This window comes from Trachurus trachurus, assembly GCF_905171665.1.
Source record: "Trachurus trachurus genome assembly, chromosome: 8".
Classification (NCBI taxonomy): Eukaryota; Metazoa; Chordata; class Actinopteri; order Carangiformes; family Carangidae; genus Trachurus; species Trachurus trachurus.
This window is the reverse complement of record NC_139905.1, coordinates 2,406,561-2,428,521: the sequence shown is the minus strand read 5'-3', so window position 1 is coordinate 2,428,521 and position 21,961 is coordinate 2,406,561. Positions and strand designations below refer to the sequence as shown.

Sequence of the window (21,961 nt, the reverse complement as noted above, 5' to 3'; positions counted from 1 at the left end):
TGATATTCCTGTGTTTATGACACAAACGGGAGCTTCCCACTGCACCTGAACACACCGAGCGTCAACTTGGGTCTCGCGCGAGACTTTGAATTAGATCTATAGTTTTACAAACATGTCGGCTTGTTGAAGTAAATAAACTTCTGGCTGCATGTTTGAGTCTCCATCTGACGCTGTCTGTGGCTTTGAGGGATGGAAACAGCCTAAGCAGCAGAACTTCAATCCGCTCCCATTCATTGCTGCCGTGGCGATGCGGGGACAGACACAACTACCGCAAAACAGGAGACATTAAACTGAACATCTTCAGACTCCTTCTTTTGGACCTAAAATGTTAGGAAAATACAGCCCCGAGTTGAATTTGCCCAGAATTGTCCTTTAAATCACTCATCGAACGATCCCACAGATTTATTTGTTGAACTATAAACAATCACATGAACTTCACATGGAAAAAAAATTTGCACATGGGAAACATGTGGTTTTGGCCCAGTTTTATGTGAATCATTTCAAATATGTATATTTTTTTACACATGTGCTCTACATGTGATCACATGTGTTACCATGTAGAACAGTGTCAAACATGTTACCACATGTGGAAAATGGGTTCACTTAGGAATCCACATGAAATTGTGCCAAAACCACGTTTCCCATGTGCAAATAACATGTTTACCATGTGCAAAATTTTTCACATGTTAAGTTCATGTGGTTTTTCTGTAAGGGATTGAGTTAACAACAAAACCAGACTGATGAAATCACAACAAACATGAGATTTGATTTGTTTGTTTTTTATTTTATTTATTACAATATGCCGTCAGCCAGGGTTGAAAATGATATTAACTTTTTACAGATGGAGACCAGACCTGACTTTTAGACTCACATTAGAACAATATATGATAAAGAGACAATAATAAGATATAGTGAGACTTTAAATTTACTTGAGTGTAAAAACGTAAAGAGCAAAGGTAAATATCAAGTATACATTGATTAATTTATCATAATACAAAAATAAATTGTGTTTACTTACACTACTAATTGTCAAGTCAAACAGGTTAACCGCCTCACATTAACTCATTGAGTGCCGCGCTCCTTTCCAAAGTTTTAGTCAAGTGTACCGGCAATTTAGACCATTTTTGACTTTTTATGTAGAGCCATAGTGTATTCTATATTATTGCCACCAACACATACTGTAGCTCAATTGAAAGGTTTAACTTTATGCTTCAAATGACCACAAACCGTTTGTTTCTACGTGCCTCCGTTCCTGAGAAAAGTCAAGCTAAACATGGCTGGGTTTCACCAAAATCCCTCCTTTTTTTCTAGAAAAGGAGATAGAGCGTCTTTTATGAAAGCTGCTCTGTTTGTGTCTGTCGCTCTTCTGACACTCACATTTCTGGATCAAAGGGCTCGTATAAGATAAATATACACAACAATTGTTGTTCTATTCACAAAACCACCATCGGGGGCGGGGGGGGCGCCACTAAACAACAATAACACAGACGCACCGTGCCGTGTCACAGCCTCTCGCCGCGGAGCGTGAGGGTTTGTCGGCCACCGCGGCTCGGGAACACCGGTCCCGCCGGTGGTCGCGGTCCGTCTGTGGTTCGGGTCGGTGATGCCGGTCTGCTTTGGCCCAGAGACCATCAGATTTTACCGCGGGAGGACTTTGGGGAGGACACGGTGTTGCTCCAGCTGAAGACCGGGTGGGACTGTGGGCTGAGAGCTTCCTGTTTCTGCTCCGAGCTGCTGCAGCCTCGCGGGTGAGAGCAGAGCAGCTGCTGCATCCGCATGCAGAACTCCGTTTGCAGAAGCCGAGTTATGATAAAAACTTCCAGATCATGAGCTGTCATGTGACTTTGATCGTCATCTATTTCAGTTCTCCTCGTCGTAGAGTCCCCAAATTTACATATAATGTGTATTAAAGTGTCTATTTTCATAATTTAAAAAAAAAAGCAAAAAAACTCAACGCATGGGAACGAAAAACAAGAAATTACGTGGTTGGCACTCAATGAGTTAATATGTTAACTGTCGTCATAGCAACCTGATCTGAAACTCCATCATGTTAAAAAAAAAACACTGAATAATGTGGAAATGAGCTGTAGTTCTTCACCACACCACAAGATGGAGCTGATTAATCAGAATGAATGAAGAAGGAAACAGGAGGAGGAAGAGGAAGAGGAAGAGGAGGAGGAGGAGGAGGAGGAGGAAGAGGAGGAAGAGGAGGAGGAGGAGGAGGAGGAGGAGGAGGAAGAGGAGGAGCAGAGAGTGTGTAGAGGATCAGATGAGTCCAGAGACAGTGATGATCTCTGTCAGGTCCAGAACACACAGGGAGGATGGTGGACTGGACTCTGAGAGAGACAGAGGAGCTGCTCTCAGGTCAGTTCAGGAGGTTCTGGTTCTGGTCTTATCTAGTTCTAGTTCTGGTTCTGGTCTAGTCCGGTCCTGGTTCTGGTCTTATCTAGTTCTAGTTCTGGTTCTGGTCTAGTCCGGTCCTGGTTCTGGTCTTATCTGGTCTGGTTCTGGTCCAGTCTGGTCCAGTCTGGTCCTGGTTCTGGTTTCTGGTGGTCCGGTCACCTGGAAGGTCTGGAAGCTCATGTTGGTGCCGTAGCGACAGTACATGATCTGGTCTGGTCTGGTCTGGTTCTAGTCTGGTCCAGTCTGGTTCTGGTCCAGTCTGGTCTTATCTAGTCCCAGTCCTGGTACTGGTCCAGGCTGGAAGGTTTCCATCTGAGAAGAGAAGCAGAGGACAGAGGTGATGGATCAGTGATTGTCTCTCTGCTCTGATTGGCTGACTGTTGTCTCTCTCTCTGCTCTGATTGGCTGACTGTTGTCTCTCTCTCTGCTCTGATTGGCTGACTGTTGTCTCTCTCTCTGCTCTGATTGGCTGAGTGTTGTCTCTCTCTCTGCTCTGATTGGCTGACTGTTGTCTCTCTCTGCTCTGATTGGCTGACTGTTGTCTCTCTCTCTGCTCTGATTGGCTGAGTGTTGTCTCTCTCTGCTCTGATTGGCTGACTGTTGTCTCTCTCTGCTCTGATTGGCTGACTGTTGCCTCTCTCTCTGTTCTGATTGGCTGACTGTTGTCTCTCTCTCTGCTCTGATTGGCTGACTGTTGTCTCTCTCTGCTCTGATTGGCTGACTGTTGTCTCTCTCTCTGCTCTGATTGGCTGACTGTTGTCTCTCTCTGCGCTGATTGGCTGACTGTTGTCTCTCTCTGCTCTGATTGGCTGACTGTTGTCTCTGTTATTGTCTCTCACTGACTTTAGTCCAATAGTGCTGAAAGCAGCACAGACTGACTCCGCCCCCCTACTGACCTCACAGTCTCCAGTCTACAGTCTGGACTCTTCACAAGATCATCCAGATCCTTCACGTCTGAAGACTTCAGGTTGTTGTTTCTCAGGTCCAGTTCTCTCAGGTGGGAGGGGTTGGACTTCAGAGCTGAGACCAGAGAAGAACAGCTGATCTCTGACAACCTGCAGAACTCCAATCTGAATAAAGAATAAAAGAAGATAAATTCATTGATGATCAGAAAGAAGAGTTTTTTCTTCAACAGGTGAATTTCAGTGTCTTTGTCCAAACATGAGTTGTGAGGATCTTGTGCACATTGTTGTGATAGAGATGAAGTGAGTTGATGAGCTGATACTGGACATTTTCTCCAGAGTTTCTAGAAAGACTAGACTTATATTTGTACAATTTCATGTCACTAACTTTGTATTTTTCTTCTTCTCTGTTGTTATTATTATTATTATCATCATCAATAACTTTATTGATCAACTGGTATCAGGGTTAAATCAACAAACTAACAGCACAGGGGTCAATGACGTGATGAAACCCAGTGTCAAGTGGTGAAACTTTGATTTTTGATAAAAATCTGAATAAAGAGGAAAATAAATCTGGACTCAAATGAGGAATTAATACAACTCTGTGTTTCTAATCTATCAAATCTATTTCTATTCAATGTTTTCAGAAGAAAGTATATTTTTATAAGTTCACTTTAATCCACTGTAGGTGGATCAGATACAACAGTCAGTGAACTGACCTCAGAGTCTCCAGTCTACAGTCTGGACTCTCCAGAAAACCACTCAGACCCTTCACTCCTGAATCCTGCAGGTTGTAGTTGTAGCTCAGGTCCAGGTGTCTCAGGTGGGAGGGGTTGGACTTCAGAGCTGAGCCCAGAGAAGAACAGCTGATCTCTGACAACCTGCAGCTCCACAATCTGAATAAAGAATAAAAGCAGTGAGTTGAGGACAAAGCTCCTTGTTGACAGCGTTCAGTGTCTCATCATCTGTTCAGAGCTGAAGAAGCTTCAGAAAGAACAAGTTTAGAAAATCAAAGTCCAACAGCTGAAGCAACAGGAAGCAGGTTAAACAGTGACAGAGAGAAAACAGCTCATTAATATTCATGAGAAGCTGCTGCTGCTTCAACTTTGTATTTTTCTTCTTCTCTGTTATTATTATTATTATTATTATTATTATTATTATTATTATTATTATTATTATTATTATTATTATTATTATTATTATTGTTGTTATTATTATTATTATTATTATTATTATTATTATTATTATTATTATTATTATTATTATTATTATTATTATTATTATCATCATCAATAACTTTATTGATCAACTGGTATCAGGGTTAGATCAATAAACTAACAGCACAGGGGTCAATGACGTGATGAAACCCAGTGTCAAGTGGTGTAACTTTGATTTTTGATAAAAATCTGAATAAAGAGGAAAATAAATCTGGACTCAAATGAGGAATTAATACAACTCTGTGTTTCTGGACTCATTTTACATCATTTGTCACAGATTATTTAGAAGAAGACTTTTTTGTTTTTAGGACATGTCCTGCTCAAGATGCATTAAAATCTAAATATAGAAACACAGAAAAAATCTATTTCAATTTAATGTTTTCAGAAGAAAGTATATTTTTATAAATTCACTTTAATCCACTGTAGGTGGATCAGATACAACAGTCAGTGAACTGACCTCAGAGTCTCCAGTCTACAGTCTGGACTCTCCAGAAAACCACTCAGATCCTTCACTCCTGAACCCTGCAGGTCGTTCCAGCCCAGGTTCAGGTGTCTCAGGTGGGAGGGGTTGGACTTCAGAGCTGAGCCCAGAGAAGAACAGCTGATCTCTGACAACCTGCAGCGATACAATCTGAATAAAGAATAAAAGCAGTGAGTTGAGGACAAAGCTCCTTGTTGACAGCTTCAGTGTCTCATCATCTGTTCAGAGCTGAAGAAGCTTCAGAAAGAACAAGTTTAGAAAATCAAAGTCCAACAGCTGAAGCAACAGGAAGCAGGTTAAACAGTCACATAGAGAGAAAACAGCTCATTAATATTCATGAGAAGCTGCTGCTGCTTCAACACAGACGCAGTGACTCCACCTCTTCACCTGTCAGCTCCACCTGTGGCTCCATCCAGACAAACTCATGTTGTGCAGCCACATTTCTCAGAGACTCTGTCACTGAGCTCCTTCTCACTCCAACAGCTCATCTGCACTCATACAGTGTGCGTCATAGTGCGCGTGTGCGTAGCAACACGCCGCTTCAATGGCCGACAAACACGGCTCCAGAGTTCAGGGCTGTTTGACAGCAACATCAAGTTGTGACAATCTTCAGAACGACGTGGTCAGCTTTTCTCCGTGGGCGTTTTGAAAGTGTGTGAAGCAGGTTGTTTGTGGCGAGCCCGTCCACAGCAGCTCATCACTCAGCTTCTGTGCTGCTGCTCTGCTCTGCTAACACACTGACTGTGTTCAACAGCTCACACAAGCCACGTTCAAGAAGCTCAGCTGTCACTTTGAGCTGCTTCTGACTCCTGCCCTCAGCCAAGCACTGAGTCAACACTCTGAGCCTGAGCCGCCACATGAAGCAACAACCTTCAGCCCATCTTGGTGAGCCTCCAAACAAACCAGCTGAGCCTCTGCAGCTGCTTCATGTCAGCAGCAACAAGACCAACACTAGCAGCTCTGCTCTCACCTGTCTCACCTTGATTCTCAGCATTCACAGTCATTGACAGGAAGTGGCTGCAGTGTGTGCCGTGCTCTTCACTTCCTGCTTCACACTCCAGCCTCTCCCAGCCAGTTGAGCTACCAGGGAGCAGACTTTAGCTGCCAACAGCTCCCTACAGCCAGCCTCCACTGGAGCGCAGCTTTCCAGCCTCCTCTGCCTCTGCTGCCAGCTCTGTGGATCTCAGCTGCTTCCTCTCATGCTTCCTCCCATGGTTCTGTCAGCTCCACAACATCCACCAGCTGCTGTGTTTCTGACCACAACTCAACATCTGCTCTCAGATCAGTGCTGCACGTTGCTTCAACAACAAGTGTCTGAGTTGAAAACAACAGTTGTAGAAGCTGAGCTCGTTCTCTGCTGCTCTGAATCACAAACACGACGACTGCTCTCACCTTCTTCTCTCTGGACTCATCTCAACTGTTTTCTCTCTTCAGCTTCTTGAGAAAAATCCTCACACACAAATCCTGACATGTATGAACCAATGAGAAGCTGAAGCTTCAAACAACTACAACAGCTCCAGTCAGTCTGTACGTTTACATGCAGAGCTTAATCGAGCTATGCTCAAAATTCAATTTTGGCGTCAAGTCGGACTTCTGTCCTTGTCTCAATTTACATGCAACTGAGAAAACCAAATAACTGACGGGGTCCGCCCCTTCATGCGGCGTCAGCCGTTGTTTCAGTGGGTTAATGCCCCCCCCCCCCCCGTCCTGTTGACTTTTCTGTCACCTCGTAAAAAAACTGGATATAAACAATTTAGTAAGCTTTATAATAAATTCTCAACTGCAGTTCCCGACCAGACGCGTCAGTCTGGGCTGGATGCGCGCTGAGAATAGGATACGGGCTTCCTTTTTCCTCTCCCTCTCTCTCTCTCTCTCTCTCTCTCTCTCTCTCTCTCTCTCTCCCTCTCGCTCTCTCTTTCTTTTTTAATAAAACACTCTGGCTGGTCGCGCTGTGTGAAATGCATTGACTCGGCGCTGATGTTGGGTTTTTTTCTTTACTTTGCCGGGTTTGAGCGGCTTCTCTGCTCCACTTTGTGCCGTCTCTACTGTTGTGGAGCATGCGCACATGCATTGTCCAGTTATACTCTGACTAAGGTGTATACATGATAAGGAAAATCGAATTCCAATCGCATTATCTGGGTGTCTTAATCGGAGTTCTCCAACTCCGATTTCAGTCGGATTAAGGCAAGGCAAGGCAAGGCATCTTTATTTATATAGCGCATTTCATACCAAGGCAACTCAATGTGCTTTACATAAAGACAAAACATTTAAAAAAAGAAGCATAAGACAGAATAAAAACAAACAAAACACTAAAAACAGAGTTAAAAGCAAGAGCAAATAAAAGTAAAAGAAAAGAAAAAAAGATAAAGTTTTAAGTTCTCAGCTATAAGCACATGAAAAGAGAAATGTTTTTAGTTGGGGCTGATCTCAGGTCTGCTGGTAGTTTGTTCCACTTGTGTGCAGCATAACAGCTAAATGCTGCTTCACCATGTCTGGTCTGAACTCTGAGCTCCACTATTTGACCTGAGTCAGTAGATCTCAGAGCTCTACTGGGTTTATACTCTACTAACATGTCATTCATGTATTCTGGACCTAAACCATTCAGTGATTTGTAAACCAGTAGCAGAACTTTAAAATCTATTCTGTAGCTGACTGGGAGCCAATGTAAGGTCTTAAGAACCGGGGTGATGTGATCTGATCTCTTAGTTCTGGTTAAAACTCGAGCTGCAGCGTTCTGAATGAGCTGCAGCTGTTTGATGCTTTTTTGGGGGAGACCAGTCAGAAGACCGTTACAGTAGTCTAGTCTACTGGAGATAAAAGCATGAATCAGCTTCATCTGATCAGTTTGGGACATAAAACCCTTAATTCTGGATATGTTCTTCAGTTGATAAAAGGCTGATTTGGTGACTGATTTGATATGGCTGTTGAAGGTCAGATCTGAGTCTATCAGCACGCCAAGGTTTCGGACTTGGTCTTTAGTTTCTAAAGACAGTGACTCAAGGTGTTTACTGACAGCAACCCTCTTCTCTTTATTTCCAAAAACAATGACCTCAGTTTTTTCTTGATTTAACTGAAGGAAATTTTGGCTCATCCAATTTTTGACTTGCTCTAAACAGTGACATAATGACTCTATTGATAGCTTTCAGTGACGTCACTTCCCAGTGACCTGGCGGTCAAAAGCAACATTCCAAAATGGCCCCGCAATGGACTTTCTATGGACAAACAACCGAGTAATGACTTAAATCATCTGCCAGCGGCCGAGAAAGAAAGATATAAAAACAACTTTGAAGTTTTGGGCACTTGTGACCCATATTCAACACCAGCTGCTGTATACCAGCTGTTTAAAATGACCAGTTCCCTGCCGAAGCTCGAGTTGAGCGATGTTTACATTTACCTGGTGGAGAATCCATCATCCTCCACCGCTTGCAACCAATACCTCCGGTGTTATGGCTCAACTGGTTTCTGATTAAAAGCCCCATTGTGTAGTTTTTGATCTTAAAATAATGTTTCTTAACTCATTGAAGTGGTAGAAATGTACCTGTAACTTTCCTGTGCGGGAACACCGTCCTGGTACCGCAGCTCCGCTGAGCTCCACAGTCTGAGCTCCAGCCCACTGAGCCCAGGCTCCCTGCTCCTCTCACCCACAAACCAGAGCCCTTAGCTGGGCTGCACGGTGACCAGCTTCCCCCCCCTTCCGCCCGGAGCTTTGCACCGGGGGGAAGGACGGCAACGATGACGGCGGTCCGATAGCAGCGGGACCGGCGGCGGCAGCGGCGATGGTAACCCGGCGGGACCGTCCGCCACCGGGCACGGCAGCAGGACCACCCGCGGGGGCAGCGACACGGTAACGGGGGTCGGGACCGACCGCGGCGTGGCAAGGACGATGACCGGTGTTGTTTAGCGTATTTTCAGAGTGTTTTCCATTAGTTCGTAACTTTAACATGACAGGTTTTGTCATAGTGTGCAGTGTTGTGCAGAGTGAGAGAAGTGTGGCGCTGATGTCTGTAGATTGGCGGAACGGGAGCGTGCCTATGTTCCCTCAGCCCTATGTTCCCTCAGCCCTATGTTCCCTCTGGACTCTCTCTACCTATCTGGACTCGGTCTATCTGGCCTGTCTAGCCTCTACCTGGTCTTTTTACTAAACTTAACCAACTCCTTTCTTCATTGCCTAAACCCAACCAATGGTGGGACCAAAGGGCTGTGGGAATAGGGCCTAATTTTCAGTGACAACAAAAGTTAGAAATGAGGGAACATAGGGCTGAGGGAACATAGGGCCTAATTTTCAGTGACGACAAAAGTTAGAAATGAGGGAACATAGGGCTGAGGGAACATAGGGCTGTGGGAACATAGGGATGACCCCGGCGGAACAGGTTCACTCACAGAAGCATATGGCTGCAGTAACATGTGAACTGCGGCTTGATTTGTGAATTTGTGACAAATCTGCGGACGGAAGTGCAGCACAGCTGTTGTTCAGTACGGTAACCAGTTAAATCAGACACCAGTTGGGCCATAACACCGGTATTTTTGAAGCAGCAGGGAGCAGTGTGTGTTTTTCTGCCTTGTCCTAAGCCGCGGACAGCGGGGAAGTGGATTGTTTTGACCGCCAGGGGGGCGTTCCATACGGGCCGTGACGTCACATGAAAGCTATCAATTGGACTGCAGTCATCTGAAGACAGTGCAAGATCTGTGTGTCATCTGCATAACTATGATAGTTGACATTAGAGTTCTGTAGAATTTGACCCAAAGGCAGCATATACAGGTTAAACAGAAGGGGTCCAAGGACTGACCCCTGAGGAACTCCACATGTCATAGCCACTCGATCGGATTGATGACTACCAATGGTCACAAAATAACTCCGTTCCTCTAAGTAGGACCTGAACCATTTTAGGACTGTCCCGCTGAGTCCTGCCCAGGTTTCCAACCTGTCCAGCAGTATACTGTGATCCACAGTGTCAAACGCAGCACTGAGATCCAACAGGACCAGAACTGACACTTTGCCACTTTGAGTCAGTGTTCAACCTTATGTCATTTAACACTCTAATAAGAGCTGTTTCTGTACTGTGGTGAGGTCGGAAGCCTGATTGAAATTTGTCAAAGAGTCCACTGGAGTTCAAGAAGTTGCTGAGTTGATTAAAAACCACTTTCTCAACGATCTTAGCTATAAAGGGAAGATTTGAGATGGGTCTGTAATTGGTTAAAATGGTAGTATCCAATGTTCTCTTTTTTAAGAGTGGCTTGATGGCAGCTACTTTCAGGGGTTTAGGAAACATGCCTGATTGAAGTGAGCAATTTATTATTTGTTGCAGATCTGTTTGGACAGAGCTTATAATAGTTTTAAAAAAGTCAGATGGTATTGTGTCAAGACAACATGTCGATGTTTTAAGATGCTGAACTGTTTCTTCTAAGGTTTTTTGGTCAACTGTATTAAACTCTGACATTACAGTTGATTTATTCCTAGGTGATTTTAGGGATTGCATCATTGTATTATTTTGCTGATTTGTGTTGATATTTAGCCTTATGGATTTAATTTTTTCATTGAAAAAGTAAGCAAATTCATTGCATTTTTCTGTGGAAAAGAGTTCTGAAGCTATCTCTTTTGGGGGGGTTGTCAGCTTATCAACCATAGCAAACAGAGCACGAGTGTTGTTGATGTTCTTATTAATCATTTCATTAAAGTGTTGTTGTTGTCTAGCCTTGAATAAACCATGGTTAAAATTACAAAGACTTTGTTTGTAGAGGTCATTGTGGATTTGAAGTTTAGTTTTTCTCCATTTACGCTCAGCTTTCCTGCATTCTGTTTTCAGAGCCTTTACCATCAAAGTGTTCCTCCATGGTGTTCTCTGTCTGGTCAAGGTCATCTTAGTTTTAAAAGGTGCAATGGTATCAATGACATTTGAGATTTTGCAGTTGAAATTATCCAGGAGTTCATCAACTGTCTCTGCACTCAGAGTTGGTGACATGACTATAGCTTCCATAAACTTAACACTGGTATTCTAAGGTGTTTACATGCACTTCAGTTGTCCAGTTATAGTCGGATTAAGGCAATAATTCGGTTTTTTCAAGTGTCATGTAAACGTACTGAGTGAACTCACCTCAGAGTCTCCAGTCTACAGTTTGGACTCTCCAGTCCAGCACACAGACGCTTCACTGATGAATCATCCAGGTTGTTCTCACTCAGGTCCAGGTGTCTCAGGTGGGAGGGGCTGGACTTCAGAGCTGAGGCAACGACTTCACAGTGAAGCTCTGAGAGTCCACAACAATCAAGTCTGTGATTAGAGAAGAAACAAAATGTGTGAGAGTAAAATCAGACAATTTGTACTAAACACACACAACATGTCATCATGTGATCAACATGTGCTCTTCACACTCTGGTTCAGTCAGCCCCCCTGTAATCCTCTCAGCAGGCAAGCCGATTTTTCCCAGTGGCCACCCGTGGTACTGCAACAAAAAATCCCATGCGGCCCAGAAAGGATTTTTCCCATAGACCGCAATAGTAAAAGAGAAGCCTGTAAAACTGTTCACAGGACACCTCCAGCTGTAACCTCCGTTAATTACTAATCTTTGTATTCTATATTTTTAAGTCATGGACTTTTTATCCGTCAAAATGTTTTCTAACGGCCAGAAAAGCCACAGAAAAGTCTCATTTCTGGCCGTGACGTCACGGCTGTGTCCGTGCACCAGCAGTGCGCGGCCGTGTGTGTCTCGGGACCGAGGATGCCTGAAACTAATGAGACTCTGTCCGGTGCTAAAATCACTCAGAAAAGTGGAAAACACGGCTCAAAGGTGAGTTTTCGTTTGGTCACATCGAGTTAATTTAACTTTATGATATTTAATGTCTGTTATTAGTCTCTTGTCAACTCGTATTCTTAAACGTAACGTTTTAATTGATGAGATCGCCTCGTAATGACTGCATTTACTGACGTGAAACCAGACTGTTTTACATTACTTTCCCTGTAAAACTCATATTTTTCAGTAATTTTAGCTTGATACATCATTTATGCTGAATGTGTTTGTGTGTGTGTGTCAACAGTGTCTCATCGCGGCTGATGTCCAACACCTGTTGCTCCGTTCACAACGTCAACGTTAATTTATTTTACGGCTTAATTAATGCCATGGTGGTAAAATGTAAACCGAGACTTGTCCAGACTCCTCCATGGTCGGTGTGTGTGGTGTGTGTGTCCTGACGGTGCAGCTGCTCCCCGTCTTCCACCGGGGCCGGAGGAAGAACCGTGGACGTCCTCCTCCTCCTCCTCCTCACCGTCGTCAGTGTGTTTGTTCAGTGTCAGTATGCTAAATGATCACTTAAACTCATAATCATACTATTAAATTGTTCGGAAAAAAACAAACATGCTTGTGACTTTTTTCTTCTTCTACCAAATCCAACATCTGCAACTGTGTCTGGGGCATCGTGTTTAATTCAAATGTCTGGTTCTGTAACAGCTGTATTAGTGGACACTGATATTCTGCGTGTTGTGGAAATACTGTAAGGTTAAACTGTTGAATTACAAAGAGTCTCATCCACCTGAAGGCTTAATGATGATGATGAAACTATGAACACAGCCAGTACAGACAATTATTAAAAGGAAGATGCATTTGCCAAAGAGCTCTAATTTTCTTTAATCATAGCTGTGGTTGATAAAAACAAAACAACTGACTAAGTTTATAATACCTCCACCAACGTCCTGTAACAACTGGTGAACTGTGCAGCAAGTTAAATATACTATTCAAAAAGGTAAGAGTAAAGCCTCATTACATTATTTGAGGTGTTCTGGGGTCATCTCTGTCATGTTAAACAATAATACAGTTAATTATGATTTATTTTCCATTGTGATTTAAGCTTACAGGTTCGGACTATAACTCGTTTTCAGTGTAACATGTATATTAATTAACTGTCAAAACGATTTAACGATAATATAAACGATCGTAGTAAACCTACGACCGACCGTCTTACTTTTTAAATCATTATCTTTGTTTTAAAGTCCGTGTGAGTCCGGTAAAAGTCTTAATACTCGTTCCTTAAATCCACAAGTAACTCATACATGAACGCGCAGCGCCAAAACTAGAACGGCGGTTGCTCGTTCTCATTGCCCCAGGGCATGATGGGAGGCCGCAGAGCATTATGGGGGGTGACTCAACTGCGTATGCTCTATGGGCCGCATAACGCGGAAGTAAACCCGGAAGTCAGAAACTTTTTCGGCGTATGCGCCAGGCGAGCAACTTCCATTGAAATGAACGGCGGCCATTTTCCGGTCCGGTATCCAGTTAATATAATACATCCATGGGTACAGTTCATCTTCTCTCTTTGTGTTGGACATGAAACAATAACCCTCATCATCTGTGTGTGTGTGTGTGTGTGTGTGTGTGTGTGTGTGTGTGTGTGTGTGTGTGTGTGTGTGTGTGTGTGTGTGTGTGTGTGTGTGTGTGTGTGTGTGTGTGTGTGTGTGTGTTATTGATCATGTCTGGACTCACACAGCCTTCCTGCAGTTCCTCACAGCTGGGATCAGTCTCCATCGTCCCTGCCATGGTGATGTCTTGTACTCCCTCAGGTTCAACTCGTCCAGAACCTGCTCTGACATCTGCAGCATGTAGGCCAGAGCTGAACACTGGATCTCAGAGAGTTCCTTCTCTGATCTGTTCTCTGACTCCAGGAACTGTTGGATCTCCTGATGAACTGACTGGTCCTTCATCTCCGTCAGACAGTGGAAGATGTTGATGCTTCTGTCAGGAGAGATTTTATCTCTGTCATCACTGTTCATCTCCTTGAGGTTGTTGATGGTTCTCTGGATGGTTCCTGGACTGTTGTCTGTCTGACCCAGCAGACCTCCTAACAGCCTCTGGTTGGACTCCAGAGAGAGGCCATGAAGGAAGCGAACAAACAGGTCCAGGTGACCGTTTCTACTGCTGAGGGATTTCTGCATGGCTCTCTGCAGGAACTCATCCAGAGGTGAAGGACCTCTTGCATTAAGTCCAAAAAAATTCTGAATCTTCTCAGACAAAGACTTCTGTTTTGGTTTCGTCTCTGGCTCTTTGTAGTCTTCTCTCAGGAACTTCTTGATGACCTGTTTGTTCCTGTTGGTGAAACAGTGGAACATGTAGACTGCAGCCAGAAACTCCTGAACACTCAGATGAACAAAGCAGTAGACGGTTTTCTGGAAGATCACACTCTCTCTTTTGAAGATCTCAGTACAGAGTCCTGAGTTCACCAAGGCCTCTGTGACATCCAGACCACACTGCTCCAGGTCTTCTTGGTAGAACATGATGTTTCCTTTCTCCAGCTGTTCAAACGCCAGCCTCCCCAGCTTCAGAAGAACTTCCCTGTCGGCCTCCGTCAGCTCCTGTGGACTCGTCTCATGTCCTTCACCGTACTTGTTCTTCTTCCTCTTTGTCTGGACCAGCAGGAAGTGTGAGAACAGGTCCGTCGTGGTCTTGGGCAGCTCTCCTCTCTGGTCTGTGGTCAACATGTGCTCCAGAACTGTAGCACTGATCCAGCAGAAGACTGGGACTTGACACATGATGTGGAGGCTCCTGGACGTCTGGATGTGTGAGATGATTCTTCTGGACACATCTTCATCACTGGACCTCCTCCTGAAGTACTCCTCCATCTGGGCGTCAGTGAAGCCTCGGACCTCTGTTACCCTGTCGACACATGTAGGAGGGATCTGATTGGCTGCTGCAGGTCTGGAGGTGATCCAGACCAGAGCCGAGGGAAGCAGATTCCCCCGGATGAGGTTTGTCAGCAGCACGTTGACTGATGACGTCTGTGTGACATCAGACACAACCTTCTTCTTCTTCTTCTTGAAGTCCAGTGACAGTCGGCTTTCATCCAGGCCGTCAAAGATGAAGAGAAGTTTACAGACAGCCAGCTGCTCTGCTGTGACCTTCTGTAATGTTGGATGGAAAACATGGAGCAGCCCGAGAAGACTCAACCGCTGATCTCTGATCAGGTTCAGCTCCCTGAACGAAAGCAGAACCAGCAGACTGACATCTTGGTTCTCCAAGCCCTCGGCCCAGTCCAGAGTGAACTTCTGCACCGAGAAGGTTTTTCCAACGCCAGCGACGCCGTTGGTCAGAACCACTCTGATGGGTCTCTGTTGGACAGGTGAGACCATAGAGACGTCCTCTCTCTGTTGGAGATGAAAATAATTAGAGAACTTGTCTCTCATTTTGACCAAAAAGTTGTTAAAGACGTCCTCTCTCTGTTGGACAGGTGAGACCATAGAGACGTCCTCTCTCTGTTGGACAGGTGAGACCGTAGAGACGTCCTCTCTCTGATGGACAGGTGAGACCGTAGAGACGTCCTCTCTCTGTTGGACAGGTGAGACCATAGAGACGTCCTCTCTCTGTTGGACAGGTAAGTCTTTAAAGATGTCGTTACACTTGATTGTAGTCTCATGAAGGGTCTTCTTCTTGGACGTTGTCTCCAGCTGTCTCACCTCATGTTGGGTATTAACCTCTTCACTCTGTCCCTCTGTGATGTAGAGCTCAGTGTAGATCCTGTTGAGGAGGGTTCCACTTCCTGTTACACTTCCTGTTCCCTCAGTTCCTTCAGTCACTCGTTCACATCTGCTCCTCAGACTGATCTTATGTTGATCTAAAACCTCCTGCAGACCACGATCTGCTGAGAGACAAGAGACAGAGTCAGACTGAAGACAGAGAGTCTGACAATCTGATCAGATTATTTTCGTCAGCTACAGAAAAACTACAGACAACAAAGAGAAGGTTTGAATCATCATCTTAAATGTCAGTGCTGTGTGATGGAACAATGACTCTGGAGAAAACAACATGTAGCACCGGTATCACACCACTAACTGCGCCACTGGACCAGTTCTAGGCTCTAAGGAGTGGGGAGCAAGAATAATAACACCAGAGACCGTTTCTTTAAGTATAAAAGGCCGGCAATTTACTGAATGCATAAAACACATATAAAACACAGTACACAAAACCAAAAATACCCTGCAGGTTCCCAATATTAAGGTAAGTATAAATGAAAAAAGTATTTCACCCTTTCTTTTTGTTATTTAGTTCACCTAGTTTATTTTAGTAAAGCTAATCTAATTTAAGTTAGACCAGTCTCTTTTATCCTAGGTTGTTTTAGTCAGACTAATTTGAGTTTGAGACTATTTTAGAATTCCTATTTTTCTTCCTGAGTTAACTCTTTTTTCTTTCTTTTACAGGTAAGAATAAACCTTCAAAACACAATCAAAATCAAAGTGGACCACAGTTATTCAAATCACATTCAAAAATATAAACTTGTGAAAATAAAAGTATGACACTTTAAATTTAAGTTCAAGTCCAAATGTGAATTCAAATGTTCAGTTCAAAGAAAAGTTTCAGTTCGATTCAGTCCAAAATAATAATTCAAATCAGTTCTCAGTTCAGTTCAGTTCAGTTCAGTTCAAACTAGTTCCTGATACTCCTACCACTCTGGCAGGGAGTTACCACACGCAGGAGATTTCCTCAACGATGCGATGGAGAAGATGAGATGAAGGTCTGGGTCTGGCTCGCCATCTTGAATCCCGTCCGTGAATGTGCACGCCCGCACATGGCAGACCAATCTTCGCTCCGACCGAGCTTCCAACCGAGCAAAAAAACCTGACCAAAACCGATGTGGTTTAGTTCCCATAAAATCCCCGTCAAGTCCCGACCAGGTAAGTTATGTTTTTCAACTGTAATATCGACTTTTTCACTCCTTTTCTTGCTAGTTTATCACCGCTCGTTTTCTCGTGTTTTCTCCTCCGTTCTCTCCCTCAGGTCTCTGCTGCAGCGTCACTGAGGTGCTGCGTCTGTGTCGCTGGTCCCTTAAAGGGGCAGCGACATTATTCTCTGTCAACAGACTTTTAATCTTAAACACTAAATGATTACTGTATTAACATTTTTAATTAACTCTGATGATTAATTGACATTAAATAAATCACTTTTAACTTTTACACTTGTTTATTCAGTTTTTATTCAACTATTTATTCTTATTTATGTCATATTTTAACATGGGTTACATCCTCCCCTCTTTACCTAATGCACGTCCCTGTGCATTTTGAATTTATACTGTCATAACTCTAGGGATTTTTGGAAAGCTAGGTTCTTCAAGGGAGTCTGTAAACACATCACTCAAGGTTTGAAATAAAGACTGAACTATTGTAACCAACGGGTTTCCTAGCTCAGGATAAGTCAGTCTTTTAGTCGCTTTTCTGTCTCTGATAGGTCTTCCCGAACAGTCACTTTCGTTTTGGTTATCCGCTTGTTCCATATCACTTGTGTCTTCTTTGCTCTCCTGAGCAGGTTGAGTAGAAGGATGGACATTTTCCAGGTCTTCCTCAGGTAGGTTTCCAGTTTCCTGTCCAGCAGTTGAGTTGCTCTCTTCAGGATCAGGTAAGTCTTTGTCTCCAGTGTCAGGTAAGTCTTTTTCTTCAGGATCAGGTAAGTCAGAGTCTACAGGATCAGGTAGGTTACAGTCTGCAGGATCAGGTAAGTCACAGTCTGCAGGATCAGGTAAGTCACAGTCTGCAGGATCAGGTAAGTCACAGTCTGCAGGATCAGGTAGGTTACAGTCTGCAGGATCAGGTAAGTCACAATCTGCAGGATCAAGTAAGTCTTTCTTTTCAGGGTCGGACGAGTCATCAACTGCAGGATCAGGTGAGTCTTTCTCTCTAGATTCAGGTAAGTTCAGGTCACAAGTCTCTACTGGAGAATCCTCAGGGAAAGCTTTGGCTACGTCTGAAGGATCTTGCTCAACAGCAGTCAACTCTTTGGAAGGTTCCGGTTCAATCCTTTCAGGTAAGTGTTCCATGGGTTCAGGGGTCAGGTCGAAACCTAGTGTTTCCACTCTTAGGTTTCTGTGATAGTGATATTCCTCAGAGTCAGATTGGGATTCATCCCCATCAGCTCCATCTGATGTGTCATTTTTAGGATGTTGTCGAGTTCTTGGTCGCCTCACTGCCTTTGGCGGGTTAGTTTCACTTTCGATTGGGGTCACAGGAAGGAAACCGCATGGCAGCAGGAGGTCACGATGAAGAGTTCTTTGTGGACCATCTCTTGTCTCAGGTTTCACAACATACACTGGGACGTCTCCAGACTGTCTCAGGACAACATACACGTCGGACTCCCACCTGTCGGCTAATTTGTGCTTGCCTCTAAGGCGGACGTTTCGGACCAAGACTCTGTCGCCTTCTTCCAAGGTGGAGTCAACAACATGCTTGTCAAACCTTACTTTGTTGCGATTGGCTGTCTTTTTAGCATTCTCAGTTGCTACTCTGTAACTGTCTTCGAGTTGGGATTTCAGGTTACGGACATATTGCGAGTGAGAGCCTGGCTGATGATTGACTGGTAGGCCGAAGGCTAGGTCAACTGGCAATCTTGGCTGACGCCCGAACATTAACTCGTAAGGGGTAAAGCCAGTTGTCTCGTTCTTAGTACAATTATAAGCGTGTACTAACGGCTTGACGTACTCCCGCCAGTGACTCTTTTTCTGGTTCTCGAGGGTTCCCAACATGTTGAGAAGGGTCCTGTTGAAACGTTCTACAGGGTTCCCTCTCGGATGGTAAGGAGTGGTTCTTATCTTTTGAGTGCCAATGAGTTCACACAGTTCTTTTATTGTTCGGGACTCAAAGTCGGGACCTTGGTCACTGTGGAGTTTTTCAGGGATGCCATAATGGACGAAAAAGTGGTCCCAGAGGGTCTTAGCCACTGTCCTGGCTTTCTGATTCGGGGTGGGGACTGCCACTGCATATTTCGTAAAATGGTCGGTAATGACCAGAATGTCCTTCGTGTTACTGGAGTCCGGCTCCACACTGAGGAAATCCATGCACACGAGTTCGAGTGGTCTTGTGGCCACGATGTTGACGAGTGGTGCGGCTTTCTGGGGCATGGTCTTACGTCGTATGCAGCGGTTGCAGGTTTTGACCTTAGTTTCCACCTCGGCTGACATTTTGGGCCAATAGAATCGCTTCCGGATGAGATCTAGGGTGCGCTCTGTGCCCATGTGGCCCATGTCGTCATGGAGGCTCTTGAGGACTAAGGATCTCAGGGCTTCAGGGAGCACAAGCTGGTATTGAGTCTGAGCGCCCTCTTGTCGCCTGCGATACAAGATGCCATTTAAGACCTCAAGCTTGTTACACTCTCTCAATAAGAGACCAAGCTCAGGAAGCTCCTTCCGCAAGGATGGTGGGGGTTTCTCTCCCAACTCTACCTGCCTGAGGACTTCACGGATGCAGGGATCAACGTTTTGCTTGTCTCTTAGTTCAGCTGGTGTTAACGAGGGGATGACAGGTAAGCCACCAAGCTGATCCTCCTCTTCAAAGCTTTGTGGGAGAGCCTTTGGATGATGGGCAAGTGACACAACCAAGGTGGTGCTGGGCGATGTTTCTCCAGAGTGGTTGTTGGTCACTTGGTGGACCAAGTGCTTCTCACAGATGGCTTTGATGGTGTTTTCATTCAGGTGTGCATAATCAGCCTCTGACAAGTGTCTTTTTGTGAATTGTTGAATCCTCTCCAACTCTTTTTGTGATGTCGTGTCATCAGGTACTCTGCTGTGAGGACCTCTGGACAGCCCGTCCGCGTCTTGATTTTGCTTACCGGCTCTGTACTGTAGCTGGAAATCGAACGTCGACAGAGCGGCCAACCATCTGTAGCTCGTGGCGTCGAGCTTAGCAGAGGTAAGAATGTATGTTAATGGATTGCTATCTGTGACAGCAAGGAATGTGTTCCCGTACAGGTAATCCTGGAATTTTTCCGTTACTGCCCACTTAAGGGCAAGGAATTCTAATTTGTGCGCAGGATACCTGGACTCACACTTCGACAGACCTCGACTTGCGTATGCAACGACGCGCTTCTGTCCCTGTTGCTCCTGGTAGAGGGCAGCACCGAGGCCCAAGGTGCTCGCATCTGTATGTAAAATGTAGGAGAGCTTGGGGTCAGCAAACCCGAGGATGGGTGTGGTTGTCAGCTTTTCGATTATGGTGTCGAACGCTGCCTGGCAAGCAGGCGTCCATCTGTCACCAAAGGAGTCCTTTGGGTTGAAGTACTTCTCAAGGTTCACTGTGGTCTTAGCGTGCTTTCTCAGCGGCGGATAGCCAGCGGTGAGCTCGTTGAGTGGCTTCACGATCTTTGAGTAGTCTTTAACGAACCGGCGGTAATAACCGCAGAAACCCAGGAAGGTTCTTAGCTCTTTCAGGTTGTTTGGTTTTGGCCAGGTTTTTAATGCTGCTACTTTGTCAGGATCGGTTTTGATACCTTTTTCAGACACGATGTGGCCGAGGTACTTTACAGAGGTTTGGAAGAACTTGCATTTCCCTGGCGACAGTTTCAAGCCAAACTCTTTCAATTGGTTGAGCACGCGCATCAACCTCTCCTCGTGCTCCTCCAGTGTCGAGGAGAAGATGATGAGGTCATCCAGAAAAACTAGGGCTTGCTTCAAGTTCAACTCTCCCATACAGCGCTCCATAAGCCTCTGGAACGTGCTAGGGGCGTTAGTTATCCCCTGAGGCATCCTGTTGAACTCGAAGAATCCTAGAGGGCAGACGAATGCAGTTTTGTGTTTGTCTGCTTCCTCCATCTCTATTTGATAGAAGCCTGATTTGAGATCGAGCACCGAGAACCACCTGGACCCGGTCAACGCCGAGAAGGACTCTTCAAGATTAGGTAAGGCGTATGAATCCTTTACTGTTTGTGTGTTCAATTTTCTGTAGTCTATGCAGAGTCTGACATCGCCATTCTTTTTCCTGACGACTACAATCGGCGAGGAGAAAGGTGATTCCGATTCACGGATGACTTCTGCATCGAGGAGTTGCTGGAGATGGGTACGCACAGCCTCTATGTCCTGGGGGTGTATAGGTCTTGGCCTATGTTTGAATGGCGTCTCGTCACTGAGTGTTATGTGGTGTTTGATTTTGTCAGTGCGGCCAAAATCGAGCTCGTGCAGTGCAAACACCTCCGGCATGGAACTCAATTTCTCTGTTATCCTCTCTTTCCACTCGTTGGGTACAGGAGAGTCAGTAAAGTCAAAGTCGAGATTTGGTTTTTGGTCAGGTTTTGTGGGGGAGTCTGAGTCAGGGGTCTTGACAGATTGAACACTCTTGACAGCGTGTATCTCTGCTATGACAGCCTTTGGAGACAGGGTGATGTCATGGTGTGACTCGTTCTTGAGTGTGACTGGTATGGAGCGTGGCAGCTTTGGTGGTAGACTTACCAGGCTATCTGTCACCAGGATGCCACCAGGCAGGGACGATGACTTTGGCGACTCTACCATCACCCACTTTCCAACATCAGGTGTTCTGCAGCTCACTGATCCTTCAAGGACTTTGGTCTGTCCGGCTGCGATGGTCTCAAAGTCTCTACTATGAAGCCTCACCTCTCCCAGGCTGGAATCAACGGACTGTCTTTTCCTAATTTCATGGGTCTTTAAGACAACTTTGTAGCCATAAGGAAGAGACTCATAGTTCTGAGGTGCGATCTCTGCATACTCTTCATAGAGAACATCCAATGTATTTGTGCCTATAAGCACTGATGACAAGGTGGAGCGCATGTCAGGTACAACCAAGACCAGCGTAGGTACCTCGATGTCGGCTCCAAGCAAGCTCTTTGGGAATCTGATGGTGGCTTGAACATAGCCAAGGTAAGGGACGCTTTGACCGTTGGCTCCTTCCACTTCAAGCAGGTCATTCAAGGAATTGAGAGGTAAGTGAGACAGGTTCTCCAGATAGAAAGAGTTGGGGATCGTTGTTACTTGGGAGCCTGAATCCAACAAGCAACTGCAGTCTTTGTCACCTATGATCACTTGTGCGGTGCACTTGGCTCCAATCAGACCTTTTGGCAGGGTTACTGACTGTCTTTGTGTGTGAGAATACACATGGGCTCTGTGCAGCTTCTTTTTGGGACACTTTGTCTGTGTTCCAGTCCCCGTTTGTCCCACAACCGGAACTGGGTCTAGTTTAAAGGATCAGGCTTTGAAGCGCCATGTTGACTGT

At 45.0% G+C, this 21,961-nt stretch overlaps 2 protein-coding genes across 2 annotated transcripts in view; one reads left to right on the top strand and one right to left on the bottom strand.

The window, feature by feature from the left end:
• The window catches only part of spns1 (SPNS lysolipid transporter 1, lysophospholipid), a 100,567-nt gene extending 98,177 nt beyond the window's left edge, over window positions 1-2,390 (top strand). The window contains exon 13 of the transcript XR_014595533.1: window positions 2,378-2,390. The gene's annotated coding sequence lies outside the window, so the exon portion shown is untranslated. The remainder of the gene's footprint in view (window positions 1-2,377) is intronic.
• LOC310989785 (NLR family CARD domain-containing protein 3-like) overlaps window positions 1-21,961 on the bottom strand; it is a gene marked incomplete at both ends in the record, with an annotated part of 38,142 nt that overhangs the window by 1,373 nt on the left and 14,808 nt on the right. The window contains 5 exons of the mRNA XM_083976934.1: window positions 4,044-4,201; window positions 11,096-11,269; window positions 13,473-14,431; window positions 14,591-15,091; window positions 15,344-15,621. Of these exons, the coding sequence (XP_083833060.1) occupies window positions 4,044-4,201; window positions 11,096-11,269; window positions 13,473-14,431; window positions 14,591-15,091; window positions 15,344-15,621 (2,070 nt within the window). The remainder of the gene's footprint in view (window positions 1-4,043; window positions 4,202-11,095; window positions 11,270-13,472; window positions 14,432-14,590; window positions 15,092-15,343; window positions 15,622-21,961) is intronic.